Source organism: Marmota monax, unplaced genomic scaffold (genome assembly GCF_021218885.2).
Source record: "Marmota monax isolate L192 unplaced genomic scaffold, Marmota_monax_Labrador192_F-V1.1 WCK01_AAM20220418_F8-fsc00005, whole genome shotgun sequence".
Taxonomy (NCBI): domain Eukaryota; kingdom Metazoa; phylum Chordata; class Mammalia; order Rodentia; family Sciuridae; genus Marmota; species Marmota monax.
In genome coordinates this window covers 22,414,976-22,434,405 of record NW_026692254.1, presented here as the reverse complement: position 1 = coordinate 22,434,405, position 19,430 = coordinate 22,414,976, and the positions used below count along the sequence as shown (strand labels likewise).

At 44.4% G+C, this 19,430-nt stretch overlaps 1 protein-coding gene across 1 annotated transcript in view; it reads left to right on the top strand.

Moving 5' to 3' along the window:
* The window catches only part of St8sia2 (ST8 alpha-N-acetyl-neuraminide alpha-2,8-sialyltransferase 2), a 67,766-nt gene that overhangs the window by 27,292 nt on the left and 21,044 nt on the right, over positions 1 to 19,430 (top strand). Inside the window, exons 2-4 of the mRNA XM_046439019.2 lie at positions 8,437 to 8,499; positions 12,250 to 12,378; positions 15,972 to 16,229. Of these exons, the coding sequence (XP_046294975.1) occupies positions 8,437 to 8,499; positions 12,250 to 12,378; positions 15,972 to 16,229 (450 nt within the window). The remainder of the gene's footprint in view (positions 1 to 8,436; positions 8,500 to 12,249; positions 12,379 to 15,971; positions 16,230 to 19,430) is intronic.

Below are 19,430 nucleotides of genomic sequence, written 5' to 3'. Positions count from 1 at the left end.
GCATAATATCTTCAGTTTTTCCTCTTGGCTTTATAGAAGCCTAAAATACTTATTGTTTGGCTCTTTAGAAGAAAAGTTAGCCAACTCCTCCCTAGAAGATGCAGAGTCTTAGAGGTGCCATGGAATGTGATTGGCAAGGACAGCTACACTTAAGGTGGTGAACAGCATGGGCACAATCCTCCAGCTCTTAGAGTTTCTCAAGGTCTTTCGAAAATATGACCTTGGACTTCAAGTCTCCAAATCACCCCAGCAATCACATCACCATAGCCCACCTGGTAGAAAAATGCAAGGCTTCCATCAAGGACTACCCAGCAGTAACCATCGAAAATTCCTTGCGCCAGGATGACTGGGAGGTTTAGAAGAAAGTCTCCATTAGTGCTGATCATACCATGAGGTCAGTAATTGTCTCACTGGGACCAACCCAGAAGGAACTGCAAAGATTACAGGGGAGGACTCATGCCAACTGCCTCTCACTCACAGTAGGTGGTGAAATTATCATTGCCAGTCTCCTAGTGAGGACCCACACTGGGTCACTCAAGGATGAGGCCTCGTGCTCATCTGAGCAAGTACAGGCAACTCCTCAAAGAGAGGAGGAGATGGGCAGCGGAGCTCAATTTGCTGGCAACAAATTGAGAAAGCTTCTAGCCAGATGAGCTCTCGGCAAGGATCCCCTGAGCCACCACATACTGGTCAAATATTGGGCCCTCTTCTCCCTTCAAATCACAGGTCCTTAGCTCTGGACACCAACCTGCAGGGAGTAGGGAGTGCTTTTCCCTCCAAAGAACATGATGTTCTGCCTCTTACACCTGTCTCATCAAATGCCAGCCTTCTGATCCAAGCTATGTGAATGAACTTGAAAACGTGACATTAAATGAAAGAAGCCAGATGCAAAGGAACAAATACTGTGTGATTCTACCCATGTAAAATATCTAGAATAAGGCCGGGTGTGGTGATGCACACCTGTAATCCCAGGCTGAGATAGGAGTTATCAAAGTTCAAAGCAAGTTCAAAGCCAGCCTCAGCAAAGGCAAGGCGCTAAGTAATTCAGTGAGTCCCTGTCTCTAATAAAATACAAAAATTGGGCTGGGGATGTGGCTCAGTGCTTGAGTGCCCCTGAGTGCAATCCCTGGTACCCCCCCAAAAAAAATCTCGAATAAGCAAATTCATAAAGGTAAAGAGAGAATGAAATTGAGGTAACAAGGCAGGGAGTTGCTTGATGAGTTCAGAGTTTCTGTTTGGATGATGAAAAAGTTCTGGAGAGGGATCATGGTAATTTCTGCACAATATGAATATATTTATACCACTGAACTGCACACTTAAAAAATGTTTAGAATAGAGCCAGCCATGTGGGTGCATGCCTGTAATCCCAGCAGCTCAGGTTGGTGAAGCCGAAGGATCACAAGTTCAAGGTCAGCCTTGGCAATTTAGCAAAAACCTCAGCAACTTAGTGAGACCGTTGTCTCAAAGTTTAAAAGGGCTGGGGATGTAGCTCAGTGGTAAAGCACCCCTGGGTTCAATCCCCCAGTAATTACTGAAAAAAAAAGCTACAATGGTAAATTTTGTGTGTATTTTACCACAATAAAAAATTGGGGGACAAACCCTTTGAAACAAAATAAAACTCCTAACCCTAGCTCAGTTCATGAGATTCACTCCAAATCATCCTTTTTCCTACTTTTCTCCCTACCACATGTCCATGGGGCCATATACTTATAGTGTTTCTGGTGTCTCTGCAGGCAGTGGTTTTTATGCGCAAATTAGAAAAAAAGCATTCAGTATCTTCCAAAAAATGTGAAGGAAGAACCATCTGCAAATCCATGAATTGTGCTTTGGTTTAATCTCCTACTCTCAAGACTAATCAAGTGTTTAAGTTGGGTCCAGACTCTTAATTAAAGCTGTCAGCTCCTGAAAGTGCATTTTCTGAGCCTGATTCTCCAGTGAGAGACTGCAAACGTGGGGAACTCTTAACACAGAGAGACGGTGCGCTTTACCTTGACTGCACACAATTGTGCGTGGTGGACTGGATGAGAAAAACACATTGTACCCCACAAATGCATACACTTAGAATTTGTCAATTAAAATAGTAACAGGCAAAATAAGAATTTAAAAAACCAGTTGGGCTCGGATGAAGAGCTAACCAGTTTTCAGGTTTGCTAATTGCTTTTCACAAAAAACAGATCCAACTGCGCATGGTGTTATGTTTTGCTATCATACTGTTCTTATTTATTGCCTTAGTTTACAGTATACACTCTACTAGGAAGGACTATCATGTCTGTGATAGGAAAGAAATTGACTTTATAAAATGGAGACCTTTAAAGTGGTCAACCTCTGTCATCACTATGGCTGGAAATATTGTAGAAGGGTCAAATGGACAGTTGTTATTACTAATATTAGACCTTGTTTTATGGAGTTCTTTATAGTGTGAAAAATGCCTTCCCATATATTTTCTCATTTGGATGATCTAAGCATCTGTGTTTGTATGATTTCAGCACTTTGCGAATTATCTTTAGCAAATTTTTCTCACCTGATCATCTTCTGTCACTCAACCAAGCAGGTAGCAGCTTATTTTAATAACATTTGAGACAAAATCTAATTAGTAAAAAAAAAACAAATCCCTTGTCAAGTCATGTGATTCATTCTAGAGCCAAACTTCTGCAGTCTTTCTTTGAAAGATGGTCTTCCCCATCCCATGATCACGGCACAGACTTCATGAACATACAGGAACAGGGATGCTAACTTCAGGGAAGACTCCAGAAAGCCTTCATTTAAGGTTGAAGTTCAACTGGATCCACAGATCCCCAGTTGGGCCAGGTCATGTGCATTGTGCAAAGCTACAAAAGTGAACAAGACAGGGTCCTGCCCCGTTTTAGTATAGATTTCATTATTATTTAGGTGTGGGAAGGCCAATAGATCAAGAGATGACTGCCATTGAAAAAAAAATGGTTTGTTGTACTCCCGGACCCCAGGAGGAGGGGTTCAGCATACCAAGTCAGGGTAGACCAGGAGGCAGAGGGAGAGGGGAAAACTGACAGGAGCCTTTACTGAGGTTTCCATAGGAAGAAACGGGCAAGGCAGGGTAAGCAGACTTAGGTTTGGCTAGTTGGAATAATGGGTTCTGGGGTGTGGGGGCTGTCCCTCGTTGCCTGGAATCTTGCCTTATGGTGACTAAAGAAGGAGAATAGTGGTGCTGAGAGACAGCCCAATAAATGAGTTGGTGGGGTTATGGGCTGTGGCTTGGCAGATTTGTATTGGAAAGACACACTCCCAGGCCAGTCCTTTATTGTTTAGGCTAACCCTAGCAATCCCTCCAGGGTCAGCAAAGCCCCAGATGTCAATGCATCAGAACACAAAAAATAAGAGAAATAGTGAATCCTACTGTCAGCAGTTACCCTGTGGGTGGAGCAACCCAGGCAGCTGACTCTGGCATACAAACCCAGGCCTCAATCCGTACTCTCTCAACCGTAAGAGGAGGCATTTAGACTGTGTAAATGACAGGATTTCTTTAAATCTGTGGGTTGTGAAATAGTTAAATATGAAAACAAGGTGACAAATGCTGTAACAGAGTGGAGTGCTCTGGGAGGAGAAGGGAAAAGTAGCTGAAAACTGAAACTCAGGGTGATTGTTAGGGAGGTGCAGGGGCTGGGTTTGGGGGTCAGCACGGAATGGTGCTATGGATAAGCTGGACAGCAGGGTGGAATGGGGGATCTGGCTTCTGAGAGTCACCAGATGAAAAAAAAAAGTCAGAGGAAAGGTCCTCAATTGAAGGCCATTTCCCCACTGTCCCAGGGGACACTGGTGATGTATGGAGATAATTTTCATCGTCACACTGTGGGCTGCCCGTGGTACTCAGTGGATGAGGCGGGATGCTTCCGAGTATCGTACAGCACACAGATAGCACCCTCAGTCCTAACCCCACCAAAAAAGAAATACCCTGACCCAAATATTGATAGAGGTAAAGTTGGAAACCCCTGCACTGGTGAAAATATAGGACATAAAAAATATAGGGATTTGTGATGCCCAAGTCAGCAGGCTTCAGTGTTCCTCAGGGCCTGGCCTAGAGGCAGGAAAAGAGAAAGAGAGGAGCCAGGTGTTAGCAGGGCATTTGGTTCCTCTAAACTTGGGTGTCAGGGGCTTGGGGCAGGGGAGGGGAAATGTTGGTCCAAGAGTACAAAATTTCAGTTTCAGGACGAATAAGTTCTGGAGATCTTGTGTACAATATGGTGACCAAAGCGAATAACACTGTATTGTATACTTGAGACATGCAACCAGGTGGATCTTCGGTGTTCTCACCACACTAAAAAAAAAAAAAAAGAATGACAAGTCAGATGATGGATATGTTAATTAGTTTAATTTAATCATTTCACAACGTATACATATATCAAAACATCACATTGTAAATCATAAATGCAGGGAGTCCTTAGTATCTGTGGGTGATTGATTGCAGGACCCCCTGCAGACACAAAAATCCAGGGATGCTCAAGTCCCTTGCATAAAATGGTGCAGTATTTGCATATAACCTACACACATCCTTTGAAATACTTGAGGTCATCTCCACTTTGAATACCTAATCTAATGGAAATGTTATGTTAGTAGTTGTTATGTTGTATTATTTAGGGAATAATGACAAGAAAAAAGTCTGTACGTGTTCAGTACAGAAGCAATTTAAAAAAAATTTTTTTATGTGAAGTTGGTTGTAGCCATGGATTTGGAGGGCTGACTGTATATTTAATTTCGATTTGTCGATTATACCTTAGTGAGGCCAAATGGGGAACTGACTCAAAAACAAGAAGAATGGATCTTTGTATTATCTCTTAAAGCTGTACTGCATGAGAGCAAAATCTGTATATGTCCAGCTTTGTTAGAGTCCCAAATGGTGTATTCATCAAGAAATTTTTATAAAATGAATGATTTTTAAAAATTCAGTTGGGAGCAGTGTTGGCCTCACCTGGAGCACTCCTAGATTTGGGAAGAATCACCGAGCTGGGCTTGTTGAGGTTTGCTTTTTGTATAAGCAGTTTTAGGTTTTTATGAAATCAGATCTGTCTGCATTCTCTATGATTTCTTTGTATCCTTCTGAATTAAAAAAAGAAAAGTCTTTCACATACATTCGTCAACCTTCATCAGAGACTCGATAAGTATTATCCTTCTTTTTCTATTAATTTCTTATGGTTTGCCTCCTTTAAATACTTAACTGTTTAATCCAGTCCTTCCCCTGAGGGTGTGCAAGTACTCCTGGTACTCCTTGTGATAATGTAGATGATTTTAGGAATTCCATGGTAAATATTTTTGAATTAATGGTTTTGAGAGTTTTTTAAATGGGTATGTAATCATGATGTTGTCAAACCTGTGTTTCCCAGATGGAATTGTTTAGGATAAGGGCAAGTTTTTAAAGATGAGCCTTTTTTAAAAGTTAAGTAGTTGACATGTGTGGGTGATAGATAGGGAAAGCTGGTGAAGGGGATGTGGGAATCACTGAAGTTTGGGAAACATTGGCTAATTCCTTTTGAAGCTTGTTATGCTGTCTAGAGAAGGGGGACAAACTGACTTCCTCCCATCTTACCTCAGATTGTTAAACAGCTACTCCAAACCAGTAATTAGAATTTTCTTTGACAATGATTTTTTTTTAATCACACATCAATTCTTCAATGTAGCTTTTCTGGGTGATCTCTTTTGCCTCGTTAACCTTTCATTAGACTTGGCTATTACTGTGCTTTTAATTATTATACTCAGCTTGATATCTGACCTAGCAGGTTATCTCCACAAGGAGGGCTGATTTTGAGGGCTGGGGTTGGGGGGCTGGGTGTGAAAGGATGATGACCTGTGGGGCAGCACACCCAGCAAAGCTGAGTGGACTCTGGTTACAAGGACCAGAACTGGCTGAGCATTCCCAGACTCCAACTGGACAGTACAAGAGCTCTGCCTCCCAATGGAAAACGAAGAGAGATCAACTGAGTAGCAGCTGTTAAATTAAAATGGTACTGTGTCTTTGAGAACTAGATTTGGAGGGATAAAATTTAAAACCTAAAGGGATACCAGAATAAGACACTGGTGAGTCCTGTCCTGTTGTCCAGAATCTGACTGTGAAATGGGAGGATATTGCCTGTTGCCAAATAATGTATAAAAGACATTTCAATATATCTAGAAAATACATGCATATGTAAACACACACACACACACACACAGAGAGAGAGAGAGAGAGAGAGAGAGAGAGAGAGAGAGAGAGAGAGACATATACATAAGTACCCTAATTCTAAGGAAAACAGCTAGAAAAATCCAGACTCAAAATCAGTGTAGCTAGACCTTAACTTTGCCCCAAAAAATTCTCATTTAATCATAGAGTTCCTACAAATGCATGGCTTCCGAAGGATTGTAATTGTTTCTTTGGATCACATCAATACCTTGCTTGAAAGGCTAAATAGACCTTTAAAAAAATGAGAGAACTACAAAGTATTTCCCAAACCACACACTCTGTAAATTGGTGGGAAATGTTTTTTAATTATTAAAAATAATTAGTCTTACGTACAACTTTTCTAAAGTACATGTGGGACACAAAGTGGGGTCCCAGGGACATGCACATTCATCTGCCCTGCACCTGTATGATAGCAAAGTGTGGTGATGAAACTGTGTGTCAGGCAATGGAATTTGTCAGAGTTAAATAGAAGGTGGGACTGGAAAGGGCCTTAGAACACTTTTCCTCCAAAACCTTCTCCACCAAAGGAAATAATAAAGGACTCCCTCCCCACCTTCCTCCTGCCCCCAACCCCTTGCAAGGTGACACCATTAACATTATTTATCCGGCTACCACAAAACAAATTGTTGTCACAGTTGGTTATTGAGTTAATCTTTAAACTGTTGAGTTAATCTTGCTGCCTCTGTTGAAGTTCTGGTGTCTCAGGTTCGGAGAGAATGTGGTAGACATCTTTTTTTTTTATTAGTCAACACTATTTTTATTTACTCACACACTTCTCAATATTTCACTCACCATTCCTTCTTGCATATCAGAAAGCCTTTCTAGAAATCTTATTTCTTTTTTTAATTGATTCTGTTTTTAAATACATAACAGCAGAATGCATTATAATTCTTATTACACATATAGAGCACAATTTTTCATATCTCTGTTTGTATATAAAGTATGTTCACACCAACTCATGTCTTCATACATGTATTTTGAATAATGATGTCCATCACATTCCACCATCATTGCTAACCCCTTGTCTCTTCTCTTCCCCTCCCACCCCTCTTCCCTATCTAGAGTTCATCTATTCCTCCCATGCTTCCCCTCCCTACCCCACTATGAGTCAGTCACCAAGCCTACATCTTGGGAACAAATTTTTACTCCTCACACATCAGATAGATCACTAATCTCTAGGTTATATAAAGAACTCAAAAAGCTAAGCACCAAAAAAAAAAAACCCAATCAATAAATGGGCCAAGGACCTGAACAGACACTTCTCAGAAAAGGATATTCAATCAATCAACAAATATATGAAAAAATGTTCATAATCTCTAGCAATTAGAGAAATGCACATCAAAACTGCTCTAAGATGTCATCTCACTCCAGTCAGGATGGCAGCTATTATGAAGACAAACAACAATAAGTGTTGGTGAGGATGTGGGGAAAAAAAGGTATACTCAAACATTGCTGGTGGGACTGCAAATTGGTGCAGCCAATGTGGAAAGCAGTATGGAGATTCCTTGGAAAATTGGGAATGGAGCCACCGTTTGACCCAGTTATCCCACCCCTTGGTCTGTACCCAAAGGACTTAAAAATAGCATACTACAGGGACACAGCCACATAAATGTTTATAGCAGCACAATTCACAGTAGCTAAACTGTGGAACCAACCTAGATGCCCTTCAGTAGAGGAATGGATAAAAAAAAATGTGGCATATATACACAATGGAATATTACTCAGCAATAAAAGAGAATAAAGTTATGGCATTTGTGGTAGACATCTTACCACATATGAATGAAAGCAACAGTGGGCAGGAGCTGAGTCATGCCAAAACAGATGTAGAGTCAAGTTAAAGCGGGTGTTGAAGCGTGCTTAGTAGTGCTAGAATAGAGGCTGCACCATGCAAGAGCAAAGGCTAAGTCATGTTAAAACAGACACTGAGTCATGCTGAATCCTGCTGTCCTGTGTGATTAACCAGGGGAGACCAACTCCAATGGGGTTTATTTCCAGACTCAAATGGGAATCTCAAATGAGAACTTTGGTGCTAATTCTAAGGGTTCAAATGGGAAGCAGGGGAGGAGCTGGGAGGCCCACCCCCTGGGCTATGGCTGGGACCAGGATGTTGCCCATTCTGGAGAGTCCGGAGTGAGATCTCGTTCTCCCTCTGTAGCCCTCCAGGTGAGCTGTGGGGTCTCCTGGTGATTGAAGAGGGCTTTTCAAGGAAGAACTGGGTTTATAAATAATGCATTTCCTTTGTCTTGCAGGAATTCTGGAGGCAGAGGTACAGTCAGATCAGCTGTGAACAGCTTACATAGCAAATCTAATAGGTTTGTAAATTAGATTTTGTGTTCATTTGTTTTTGCTGTAAGGCAGCTATTAATCTGCTTCTCCTCTTTGCTGGATGGTGCCCTTCTTACTTAGCAAATAGATCTGTTTCATTTCACTTTGGTTTTGCATTTCCCTAATCACTTTTGGGGGGAAGCTGTCGATGAAAGATCACATGAAATGGTCTAAGGTCCAGAGGCTGTAGAGATGGAAATGCAGATGGCTAAGAGTTACTTTCTGGAGAAGAGCCTACCTACTTTGTAGAGCTTGGGCCACCAATGAACTTACTTGAAACTTGCATTTTTGCTGAGCGGTGGAGACCCTGAAGGAAACCAGGACTTTAACCCAGTTTTATTGTGGTAGATGGCTTGTTCAGGAGGTTAAGATGGAAATAATACATTCAAGAACTTTGCTGAGACCCCTTAAAATATGTAGGGAGTCAACTCAGTAATGTTAACCCTGATCATTTAAGGTGCACTCTGAATTCTGAAAGAGCTTTATTATTTTATGTGATGTGATGATGCTACATTGGAAGCCTTGGGGACAGAGCTTGACTAGGGCACAGACTGACTCAGGGGAGCATGCAGATAATTTGCAAGCCAGCAGACCCAGGATTGCCACTGGCTGTGATTGCACTGTGCTTCTAAGTCCCCTTCTCCACCAATGACAAGTGCCCCATACCTCTGACCTTCAGTCTCAGAAGCCCAAGCTGAAGGAGCAATGGAGGAAGTGCCAAGATACTTGACATAAACAAAGGCCACTGCTCGAACTGAAGTTTTTGTCTTGCTTCTAAATGTCTTATTTTGTTCATGCTGGGAATGAGAGTTCATGTTATTCAGAAGACAAGTTTGTTATTTGCCTTTCCATATTTTTTCCTGGGTCTTTTGACCTTAAGAGACCTGTCAAGTACATCTGTCCCTGACTCTGTGTGACTGACTTCAGAAACTGCCCCTTTTGTCCTTGACATCGTTGCTTCTAGATCTCCAGTGACCTCTTGACCACTTGAAGCTACCATGCAAATATTACAGAAATAAAGGGCAAGGCCATGTGTGCCTAAATTCCTCTCTGTTCCACTGTGGAAAGATACCCCCTTTGGGAGAAACAAGATCCTTCCCCTCAAGGCCGAGCCCCCATGGTAACTTGCGGAGGTTTGGGCTTATTGAGTGGAAGAGGTGGGAACTGTCTTGGGAAGCCAGGTAGCCCTGGATTCAGCTCCTGAGTTTGCTAGCTAGGGCCCCAGGTAGGTAGTGTCACCTTCTGCACCTCAGCTTGCCATGCAAACAGAATAAGAATGCAATACATCCTTGGAGGGATTAGAACTATTGAATGTAAGAGTTTATGAAGATACTCCAATGACGCTTGTTATTATCACTGTGGGTGTGTTTGTGGTATGAGAAAATGGTGACTCAGGGTGTGTTTTGGGAGTTGGGAAGTGACACAGCTTAAGGCTGAAACATACCCCAGGTGCCACATAGGGGATCAGGGAGAGCACTGAGAACAGGAGGGCACATTCACTAAAGTGGGATATTTCAGCTCTGCAGTCCAGCTGTGTTTGTATGACACAGAACACGCGAGAAGACCTCCTCATAGAGGCAGTCCCTGGGGATATCTGATCCATACCTTGTGAGACAGATAACAAGGCAGAGGCCAGAAACCCAAAGTGACTTTCCCACATCCTCCAGCCAGGTAGCAACAGAGCTAGGGTCCAGTAAGTCCAGTAAGATTTTGCAGCAATGCGAGGTCCCATCCAAGGTTACAGTAGAAAGTAGGGACAGAAACAGGATTTGGCTGCTCTCCAGGGCAGCATTTATCTCTTCCCCTTTCCTGCTTTCACCACCTTGTGTCTCAAATACGTCTGAAAAGCCCTTCTGGAAGTCTCTGAGCAGATCCCCTCTGCAAACCTCTGCAATAGCCTACCTCTGCAGGTGCCTCTTTCCTGAGCAACACTGGGCCCCTGCAATATGCCCCAGTTTCTGGGGAGCATCACGAGGACTGAATCTACTTAAAGCCATGAGATGCTGGGCCCTGGTCACTTATGAGAGCATCAGCAAGCCCTTTAGGCTTGTCCTAACAAGTCCTTACCACTAACATTACAGCATCTCTGTCACTTATACTACTGTAAATTGTGGTAAAGCTTAGGGTATTGGGATATAACTGCTGAACCCATAATCCCAAGGTCACTGCCCCTGCCTGTGGTCACAGAAGTAGGCAGGACCAAAAGGATGCAGCCATACCAGTTCCTCCTGAAGCCTCATAAAAGAGCAGCCAGTGGTACATGCAGGGAATACCGGTGGTCCTTTTAGAGCTCTAAAACCTCAGGGCTGGATAGTTTCCTCTTCTACACTCTCCTTCCATAAATAGGGAAACGATGTCTCTGAGCGGTAAAGCGATTTATCCATAGTCACACAGCTTACAAAATCCTTCCACTCTACTCTGCTTTCTTTCATGAAAATAGTCAGTATTCCAAAGGGTCAGCTTTTCTGTTTCCTCTTATAGACTCCTTTAAGACTGCATGCTAGAAGTCCACCTGCCTTTCATTGTCTGTCCTCTGCAAAGTTACATATATTTGGATCTGAGATGAGTAGTAGCATCCAGAGGAGACAGGAGTATTGAGGAATGGAGGTGGGTGAGTGGGAGGAATGAGGGAGACAATATACACCCCCACATGGATTTCTCCTCTACCTGCAAAAAAAGGAAAAGGAAACATTGGGTTTAGAGCTCATAACAGGATTTCATCTCTTTTAACTTGGAAAGGACAGAGATGTTTGGTTTAGACTCTTTAAAGTCCCAGAATGCAGCATCACAAATCCACTTATCATTCTAACTGGGAGGACCTGCTGTCAGCCCAGACAAAAGGAACTTCGGATGTGACCCAAATGCATCTGCGTGCATACAGCAGAAGGCAGCCTGGCTTTCGTGCTGCCTTTAAAGATATAATTGTAGCCTAGTTTCTTAGAAACCTACTAGCATAGATTTCAAGTCTCTGAATTCAAGTGAGTCCTCTAATGCCCGGTGTTACTGAGTCAGGTGGAAAGATGGTTTATACCCAGAATTGTGATCCATCCCAGGCACACAAAGCCAGTCAGCTCCTTCATCCACTCCAAGCTCCCCCAGGATCAATTTCAAAGTCAAATTCAACACTTATTTATTGAGCACCTGCTATGTTAGACCATGAGGGAATGTAGGAATGTGTGCAAGAGATTCCCCGCTTGCATTCTAGTAGGACAGAGAGACACAGCATGAATAACTCTGTCACCGGCAGATGTTTCTTGTGTCAACAAAAGTGATGGGAATGTGGGGGAGGAGGAAGAAGCCGCAGTCTACAGAGACCTTGTCCTGGCATAAGCTTTTGTCTTCTCTTTATTGAGTTTGCAAGCCATTGTATGATGCTTTGCAGCTAATAGAACTGTTACTTGTGGAGTTTCTTACCAATAGCTTAAATAGGAAACATTACTATTCTGGTGTGACTGCCAGGTTTCACTGGGAGGAAACATTGAGGGTGGAGGGGTAGAAAAATAGTATTATCACCCCCCTTCCTGTCTCTAAGAATGTATGTAGGTTATACCCGAGGGAGAGAGTTTGTGCATTCTAGAAGATAAATAGACTTCCTTCGCTTCTCAGGTAATAACTGCAATTTTGCTCTTCTGAAGTTTACATTCAAGCTCGTGCAAAAACAAAACTATTAGACTTGTCATTGGCATGCTAACAGATCATGTCTACCTTCGTCTTTATTTTTTTTTCCCTCTTTCCAGAGCCGAAGTTGTAATAAATGGCTCCTCATCTCCAGCTGTCATTGACAGAAGTAATGAAAGCATTAAACACAACATCCAGCCAGCTTCGTCCAAATGGAGACACAACCAGACGCTCTCTCTGAGGATCAGGTACTGGTAATTACCTATAGGACAAGAGGCAGGCTTGGCCTTCTCCAGTGCAAGCCTGCAAATTGTCCCTCTCCATCATCTAAAGAAGTAGAATAGAAATAAAATGTTTACCTCCTGCAGAGACAAGCTTCATCTGTAAACGATCAATTGGAAATAAAACCCAGAGTGAGCCCAGCAACCTGGCATGTGTACATAGCAAATTGGGCAGAGGAGGTGGCAGGAACTCCCTGCTGAGATACCTGGCTTAGGCTAGGGCCGTACAGCACCTGGGAAATGGAGGCCACGGGTGGCCTCTCTCTTTCAGCCTGCCTGCCATCTGCACCCTGTTTGTCCTCCACTTGCCCAGGTTGAGCTGTTCCCTCCCATAGTTCTTATGGCTTGAAAGCCTGCCCCTCTCCCGCAACATGAAAATAAAAACCCTTAGCTGAGAGACCCAGGAACTGACCCTAAAAACAGAAGTCTGTTTCCCCAGAGAGTAGGATTGAGGAAATGTGGAGAAGAATTATAATTACAGCATCAATGGACACTTAGTTTAGATGTAGCCATGATTGACCTAGCAAATATTAGTCAGTATATTCTATTTATTTCCAAGCATTGTGTTGCCATCCCAAGGTGCTGACATGAATCAGAAGTGTTAGGCAGAGAAACACAAAAAGAAGCAAAGACAGGACAGAGGAGGAGGACATACTCATTCGGTGGTATTGCATCTTAGCAACAGGTGGAAACAAGGAGGTTGGAATGAGGAGCCGTTTTCATTCTGCAAGGGGTCTTAGAGGACTGCTGGGAAAGGCTGGTCTAGAGCACTGGGCTTTGAAGGACAACTTGGAGTTTTCCAGATGTGCCAAGCCACATCCCACATGCACAGAGATTGAAGTCTGATGTGTGTGTTGGGTGCTGCAGGAGCACCAACAAGGAGGTGAGGAATAGAGAGATGGAGATGAAGGTGAAGGACAACCAGGACCAGCTAAGGAGAGCTCTGATGGCCATCCAGGCCATCAGCATGGGGAAGGAGTGGAGAATAGCCACCAACAATGTCGCCACACATCAGGGAGTTGCTCCTTCAGGTAGGAAGTGCCCCACTCCCTAGCTCTTGAGATTTGTTTGAGGACATGAGGGGTATGGTAATAGAGAGGAATGAGATCTATGGGTCAGGTAGCTGGGAATCCATCTGAAAGAGATGTCCTTGGACTCCATCATCCGCCAGCTTCCCACTTCCTCAGTGTCTCCTCGGAGGCTGTGTGGGGAGGTCCTCCAGTCTTGTCAGTCTGCCCCCCTGTGACCAGGGCACCTGGAGTCAGCAAGACCACCACATAGTTCCCTTTGACAGCCACAACAAATTACCATTAATTGATGGTTGGAAACTACAGAAATTAGTCTCTCATGGAATGGAGGACAAAATCCTGAACATTCCCACCAAGAGCTATAGGTGAGGGACCCCTCCTCTTGCCTCTTCCAGCTTCTGGGGGCTCCATCTCACTGTGGGAAAACTGGAGGGTTGTCACAGAACAGGGGTGCAGATGCGAGTCTCTGAGGTCATCCTTATAGGGTCTGCTTAGTCTCCTCTCCTGTCTCACATAGGATACTGTCATTGGATTTAGGGCCCACCTGGGTAATCCAGGGTGATCTCATCTCCAGATCCTTAATTTAATTACATCTGCAAAAATGATATTTCCAAATGTAGGTCACATTCACATGTTCCAGGGGTCAGGAGGTGAACATTTATTTCTAATGGCCACCATGTACAGCACTACTGTACCTGTTAGTGAAATTCCCCTGGCAACACAACCCAGCTGCAGTTCTCTCTAGCCCTTCCTTTTGCCACTGGGCAGAGAAACACACATGCACACACTCACACCCACATGCCCACCCACGCTCCCGAACTTTGCTTTCAAAGACCAGACTGTGGCCTCCATGGGGATCCTGGAAACACCCGGCTACCTTCAGAGGAACAATTGTTTTCACCCAGAAGGAAAAGGAATCGCCCTCTATTTCAGTCAGTTAATCACCAAAATTGTTCATAATAAAAGATTCTGCAAGTGATTTGCAATGATGCTTAATAATTGATAGTCATTTCTCATAATTAGTTAGAAATTAATTCCCTCACAGAGGTATTTATTTATGGGCTTTCTAGGGACTCTCTTTGCTTTTAAATACTTTGGGTTAAGTAGTTGCAAGGGTTTTAGTAATTTCCAAACTATATGAATGAGCCGAGTTATGTAATCCTTGGTAAACCTGGTTTAAAAAAAAAAAGCACCTGTTTTCCATCAAAAGGAACAAATTATTCAGCAAGGGTGATTTCCCCTGTATAATAGCAAGAGATCAGGGTCACAAATGTGGAAAGACAAGTGAATGGAGAATGTCATACCCGGCCAAGGGTTTTAGGTACTCCTTGGCCATGCGAGAGCCCCCAAACCTGAGCAAATCACAGCCCCCCTCAGAATCAGGATGTCTTAGGTGTCAGCTGGAGTTTCTGAAGTTTCCATAGTTCTCAAGTGATTGATCATACAGCCTCCTGTGATATTCACAGGCTGTGCACATTTCAAATCCAGCAGCCTCTTGGGCTTCAGCATCACCATTTGTACAATGGGGCAACCATCTGCAGATCCTCACATCTGAAGATAGCATGAGCATTCTGTGCCTCCAAAGCTCTGTGGGAAGGGAGGCCAGCATCCCTGGGTCTGTCTAGATAGGGGCTCACGACAGGAGATGAAATTTATTTTATTTATTGAGTAGCCAATTCCTTTCTCTTTATGGCTTGAATTATCTCTGAAGATTTATTGGGTGATTTAGGCAGCTGGCTGGGATGCTCAGGTTCCTGGAAGAAGGCTGTGTGTTTTAAGTAAAACTCCCCTGGGGATTCCATAAGGACACCCATTCTTTCCCTAATCCAACCCCATCCCTTCTCTTGGGCTTTTCTAGATGATTCTAGAACTTGCCTTCTAAGTCAAAGTTACCCAGGACTAGACAGCTGCCCTTTGATCACCTTTGTTCTGAAACACCACAAAGGAGCCTTTCTCCTTTGTGGACCAGGGACATGGTGAGATTCACAAACCCTGTTCCAGGTCGGGGGGAGCCAGAGACACACCCTACACAATGGACAAGCCAGCCAAGTGGCAAGCCACCCTCACAGTGTCTCAGAGGAGGAAGGGGTGGTACCCCTCCTAGTACCATGTTCCCACTCACCCCCATGTGGCCTCTCTGCCCATGAAAGAAAATAAGCCAATGAGGATTGAAGGCCTGTGTCATCCTGGCTTAATGTCCCTAGTTCAGGACTCCCTCTCACATGGTAGCACTGAATCCCTCTGAGAGGAGTGTGATGCAGGGGGGCCAAATGTCTGAATTTACCCCAAACTAAAACATTTCTGGGACAAGGAACATTCAGGCCATACATAAGCCTGGATGGTGGACCTCCTATCCTGGGGCCTTCTGTCAGTCCTGGAACCCATCCTAGAGGGTATCTGAACTCTTGCTATTCTCTACCTACTTGCTGGGGTGCAGCAGCCCCACACAGTGACATAGGACAGGAAAATCTGGTTTGGCAAAGTGCATCTAGCAACATAGAGACTTTCCTCATGCATGTTTGGTTTCTATAGGAAGCAAATTTTAAAGTTCTTGGATGCTGAGAAGGATATTTCCGTCCTCAAGGGGACCCTGAAGCCCGGAGACATTATTCATTACATCTTTGACCGTGACAGTACAATGAACGTGTCCCAGAACCTGTACGAGCTCCTCCCCAGAACCTCGCCCCTGAAGAACAAGCACTTCCGGACCTGTGCCATTGTGGGCAACTCGGGGGTCTTGCTGAACAGTGGTTGCGGGCAGGAGATTGACACGCACAGCTTCGTCATCAGGTAACCACCTGCACTGGTGCCCAGAGCAGCAGGTATATTGACGCTGAGCATTGCTGTTGTCCCAAAAGATTGAAACAAGACACATTGGTGGGCTTAGTCCCTATTCTCAACCTTGATGCACATGGGAGCTGCTTGAGGATCTTTATCTCCAGTGTCCAGACTGTACCTCCAACCAATTAAATCATCTGGGGGATAAGGGAGTCAGGGCAGGTATGGCCAAGGGAGCTCCAGGGATTCTGGTGCACAGCTAAGGTTGAGAATCACTAACCCAGAGCAGTGGGAGGCAAACTGCCTGTTGTTGTTTTTTTAGTATTTTTTTTTGGGGGGGGATTGAATCCAGGGATGCAGAACCACTGAGCCACAACCCCAGCCTTTTTTGTATTTTATTTAGAGACAAGGTCTCACTGAGTGATTTAGGGCCTTGCTAAATTGCTGAGGCTGGCTTTGATCCTCCTGTCTCAGCCTCCCAAGTCGCTGGAATGATAATTATGTACCACCACATCCAGCTGCCCCCACCCCCATTTTTATAAATAAAGTTTTATTGGAACACAGCCATTCTGCTCATTTTCACATTGTCAATGGCTGCTTTCTTTTCATGATGCAGAGTTCAGTAGTTGGGCAGAGCTGAAGCGTTGTTGCTAAAGCAACACAGAGAACGTATACCCTGCAAAGCTGAAAATATTTATTATCTAGCACCTTTACAGAAAAAGTTTGTTAACCTCTAAACAGAGCCTGGCACAAAAGGTTAGTAAGAAAATCTCCTGGCTGACTTGGATTGTTGGTCCAAATTGGCAAAGCTCTTTGTAGCGTCCTGGAGGGTGGCACTCTACTAGTAACTTCATCATGCTGTAGTCAAAGTCTGAAGTGAGGGAGTGACAGAGAAACTTGGATTTTGTACTTGACCATCATTTTCTCTAAAATATCAGTTCTCATTTTTCAGTCTCTGGGGATGTTTGGACTCAGTTTGGACCCATGGCCAAGAACACCTAGCCCCAGCCCATTCAGATTTGAAAACAAGGCTTTGCTGTCCCCTGGTCAAAAGTAGGGCACTTGGAGCCTCGGATTTCATTCCAAATAGCTCCTGGCCCAGGAAGAACCTCACACTGTGTCTCATATTTCTGTTGGGACTGTCCTGATGCAAAGAAAGTCTTGTCCCTGGACTTTGGGAAATGATCTGATCATAGAATTCCTTGAACCTAAGGACATGGGAAGGAACAGCTCTAATTACCTTAGTATCCCCTAGGACTGGAGAGCTACGCAGTCTGGTAGCCAAAGTGGCTTCCATTTTGTTCATCTTTGGCAGGTCTCTTTGTCTCTGGTATAACCAAAGGCTTAGCCCTTAGTTTTCAAAGTCCTTCAGGCTAAAGATTGGTTGGGGGAGAGGAAGGAAGCATGGTGGATCTGTCTGACTGGAGGCCAGAGGAGCAAAGGTGTGGTGGGTGTTATTGGTAAGGCCAGATCCCTTCCAAGGTGCCGGGCAGGCTTGAGGGAGGCCTTGCTGGTCTCGTGGAACACATATAGGCCATGCCTCTTTTCTTTGCCACAAGGAACGACTTTCAACAGCGAGCTTTCTGTGTTCCACCAAACCCTGCCTCAGGAATTTCAGGAGGCAATGGCTGATTTTGGCTCACAGCATCCTCTTTGCACACACGGTAAATAGTGTGGTTTCTGGCTCTTATGCCCATTTGTCACATGGCTCAGAGCACATCACTTGAATTGTCTTTTGGGGCTTCAGTTTAACTGTCTGTAAAATAGGTGGCCTGGGCTTGCTTTAAGTTCTTCCATTATGAATCCTGTCCAGGCTCTAGCCCAGTGCTTTTCAAATGGGAATGTGTGTGCATCGCCTGGCTTATTAAAAGTCTGAGTCTCAGGTCTGAGGTGGGGACCAAGGCTCTGCATTTTTAACAAGCTTCCCAGCGGATGTCACTGCTGCTGGTGTGCAGCCTGCACTTAGGGCCATAGCATGCTCTGTTACCACACACACACAGTCAAGAGAGTATGAGGTTGTAAGCATTAAAGGGATGACATTTGGAAATTCCTCAGACAATGTGTCCCGTTGTGGTGTGGCACATTTATTGTTAAATCTTTGTCTACCCTATGTCTCCACCACACGCATGCACCTAGACCGTGAGCTCCTCCAAAGCAGAATAGCTATGCCATCTTATTTTTTGGAGGGGTACTGGGGATTGAATTCAGGGGCACTCAGCCACTGAGCCACATCCCCAGACCTATTTTGCATTTTATTTAGAGACAGGATCTTACTGAGTTGCTTATCACCTCACTTTTGCTGAGGCTGGTTTTGAACTCCTGATCCTCCTAGGATTGAAGGCGTGCACCACTGCACCCAGCTGGCTATGTCCATCTTTACCTCCAGGCCAAGGCTGTGTGCAGCACAGAGGAGGGCCTGCATGTGGTTGACATGGATGAGACTCTGCTATTCCAATAAGCTCCCCGTGGTTCTGCCAAGATGACAGGCACCATGACAGTCCTGATGGAGATGTCTCTGTCCATGTTAATCTGAGTCTTCAATTAAATCAGTCCACCCTGGGTCCCTCCTTTGTGTGAGAGTCTCAGAGACACATAGGACCTTACTCCCTTTAAGAAAACTGAATGGGAAACATGAGCTGAGGGTTCTGGTGAGACACAGAGCACATAAACACAACTAGCTTGCAAAACATGGCACCTCCTGGGCTTCTGGAAGATGTGGGATTTGAGTGTGGCTGACTTGGACCAACGAAAGTGAGGAGGAGAAGGGAAGAGCATGAAGAAAATCACGGAGGCAGAAAGACAGGTTCAGGGATCAGGGAGGCAACGGCTTGAGCAAGCACAGGCTGCACGAGGTGCTGCTGAGACAGGCTGGGCAGGAGGGCTGGTCCTAGGAGAACGACAGGAGCCTGCAGTGCCAGGGTGAGGAGGCCATGGCTGACCCAGGGCCATGTAAGCAGGGGGAGTTCCCAGAAGTTTAGGGATCAAGAGTTCATTGTGTGCTCACATGTGCACACACAAGCACAACCCCTCCACAGGGAGCATCCTACCAGCAAATGACCTTTCACAGATAAATAACCTTTCAGATCACCCCTGAACATTCACTGGGCACTTGGCAGGTACCATGTGCTATTCTACACACTTCACCAGTATTAGCTTATTTAGTTCTTGCAGAACAGGCATATTTTATTTTATCCCCAATTTGTAGAGAAGAAA